Source organism: Sinocyclocheilus anshuiensis, unplaced genomic scaffold (assembly GCF_001515605.1).
Source record: "Sinocyclocheilus anshuiensis isolate Anshui unplaced genomic scaffold, SAMN03320099.WGS_v1.1 scaffold438, whole genome shotgun sequence".
NCBI lineage: Eukaryota > Metazoa > Chordata > Actinopteri > Cypriniformes > Cyprinidae > Sinocyclocheilus > Sinocyclocheilus anshuiensis.
In genome coordinates, this window is record NW_015546118.1 from 779,706 (window position 1) to 781,643 (window position 1,938).

General features: G+C 43.3%; 1 protein-coding gene across 2 annotated transcripts in view; it reads right to left on the reverse strand.

Annotated features, from left to right (window-relative positions):
- LOC107700922 (prostaglandin E2 receptor EP4 subtype-like) overlaps nucleotides 1-1,589 on the reverse strand; it is a 4,677-nt gene extending 3,088 nt beyond the window's left edge. Inside the window, exon 1 of one of the 2 annotated variants that reach the window (XM_016502778.1) lies at nucleotides 431-1,589. In XM_016502778.1, the coding sequence (XP_016358264.1) occupies nucleotides 431-1,240 (810 nt within the window). In that variant the 5' untranslated portion in view covers nucleotides 1,241-1,589. The remainder of the gene's footprint in view (nucleotides 1-430) is intronic. The other variant, XM_016502779.1, reaches the window with a different exon arrangement.
- Between the last annotated feature and the right edge of the window lie 349 nt (nucleotides 1,590-1,938).

Here is a 1,938-nt window from a genome sequence, read left to right on the forward strand (position 1 = left end):
GTATGTATATATATATATATATATATATATATATATATATATATGTATATATATATATAAGATACAGGAAACGTATCCCATATTTTTAATTTACAAAAAACAATATTTTCTTGTACAACTATAGACTATATATTGCCCAGTATATTATACTGTAATTCATCTTTTTCACTTGAATTTACAATTTTACAGTAGATACAGTTATAATGTATGCTATTGTAAAATAGGTATGATACTATTTCACATAATTTTGTGATTAAAAAACACTCCACCGTACCGTATTTAAACTACGTTTAAGTGAACTCGTGGACTTTTATTAGCAAACCATCTTTGCGTTTTGTTTTGTGAGTTTCCCCACATAATTACATTTAGTGCAACTTCCTCTAAATCAAAGTACGCTGTCATTTCCCAGAGGCCACCAAACCCCACTTACCACTAAAGGAATTGAGCAGATGAGAACGACAATGGACGTGGCTATGAGAACGATGACCATCTGGATCTCCGCGCCGGCCAGACGCGCGAAACTCCGCCTGCGCCTGATCTCCGCGACTCGGCCCTGGTCCGTCCCCAGCGAGGTCCTGCGGACGAAGCGCTTGTGCATCATGATGAGAGCCGCGCACACCAGCACGTTACAGAGGACCGTAGCGAGGATGAGGATGGAGCTGAAGCCCGCGTACATGTAAGAGAAAGTGGCGTTCGTGCTGTCGTTGCTATGCCAGTCAATGAAACACCAGGTTCTTGGATGCTGTTGCACCACGGATCCCAGTCCCATGCTGGGAAGAGCGCAGAAGAGTGCATTGGATACATAGATCACCGCGAGCGTCAAGCCTGCCACCCGCTGGTCCACGTAGTGGTTGTAGAAATACGCGTGATTGATGGCGAGGTACCTCTCTACGGACATGGCACAGATAATACTGAGACCTGCCAAGGAGAAGAAGAGTAAAATGAAGCCGGAATACTGACACAGCGGTCTCCCGCCGGGCCAATCTCCCTTTACATAGGTGGCAATGGTGACTGGGCTCGCGAGGAGAGTTCCCAAGAGGTCAGTTACGGCAAGTCCACACACCAGGGTGTAAAAAGTGGTCTCTTTTTGCTCTTTTCGCGACTTTCGAAGCACTACGATAGCAATCACGTTCCCGACCACACCAAATATGAACATAATGACCGGGATGGTGGGGTCATAACCTTTATTGCCGCCACTCGTGCTCGTTTCGTTCATCTTTACCGAGTTTTTTTCCCACATGCAGGTTGATGTCCAAATCAAATCACGCGTTCAAGACGCATTGCATGAGATCCTTGACTTCCTCAATCGATGTCAAGATCCCACGATGATACCTTCCACATTTACGTTTCATGCGCTGTTACGCGTCTCCAAAATCTCCAAAGCGCGTCTCGGATTAGGATACATTTTGACTCGCCGGAGTCGGGTACGCATGCGGTCTTTCACAAGTCCTAAAGTTCAGTCCTGTGTTTTTGTTTGTGAGAGGTGTGTAGTCCACGGTTGCCCTCAGTCTCACTAAACTGACTCACAAGTTTTTCCTTGAGAGCTTTCTGCTAACTCCGCCCCTAGCGCGCAGTCTTACACCCTCCTGTCACTGCAAGTTGACACACATACATGTCTCTGCATTAAATATCTCCGAGGCTAATATTTATCTACATAATTCGCACTCGTTGCTCTTTATTCTTTTCATTTAAGGAAAATATCATTTTTGTGTCCCTCCTGAATGTGTAAACGATGCATTTAACAATTTTCTGCTTTAATGTCCTACTTTTTATTGAACAAAATTAACGCTAGCTTTTTATCCTCTCTCTTTTTTGTTTTTTTTTGGTAAAGGAAGTGCTACCACCACAATACATGTGTTGAAACATGAATAGCACATTTTGCTAAGAGCCTAAAAAGGACAAGTGTTTTGCTAAAAAAAAAATGCAGTAACATAAATG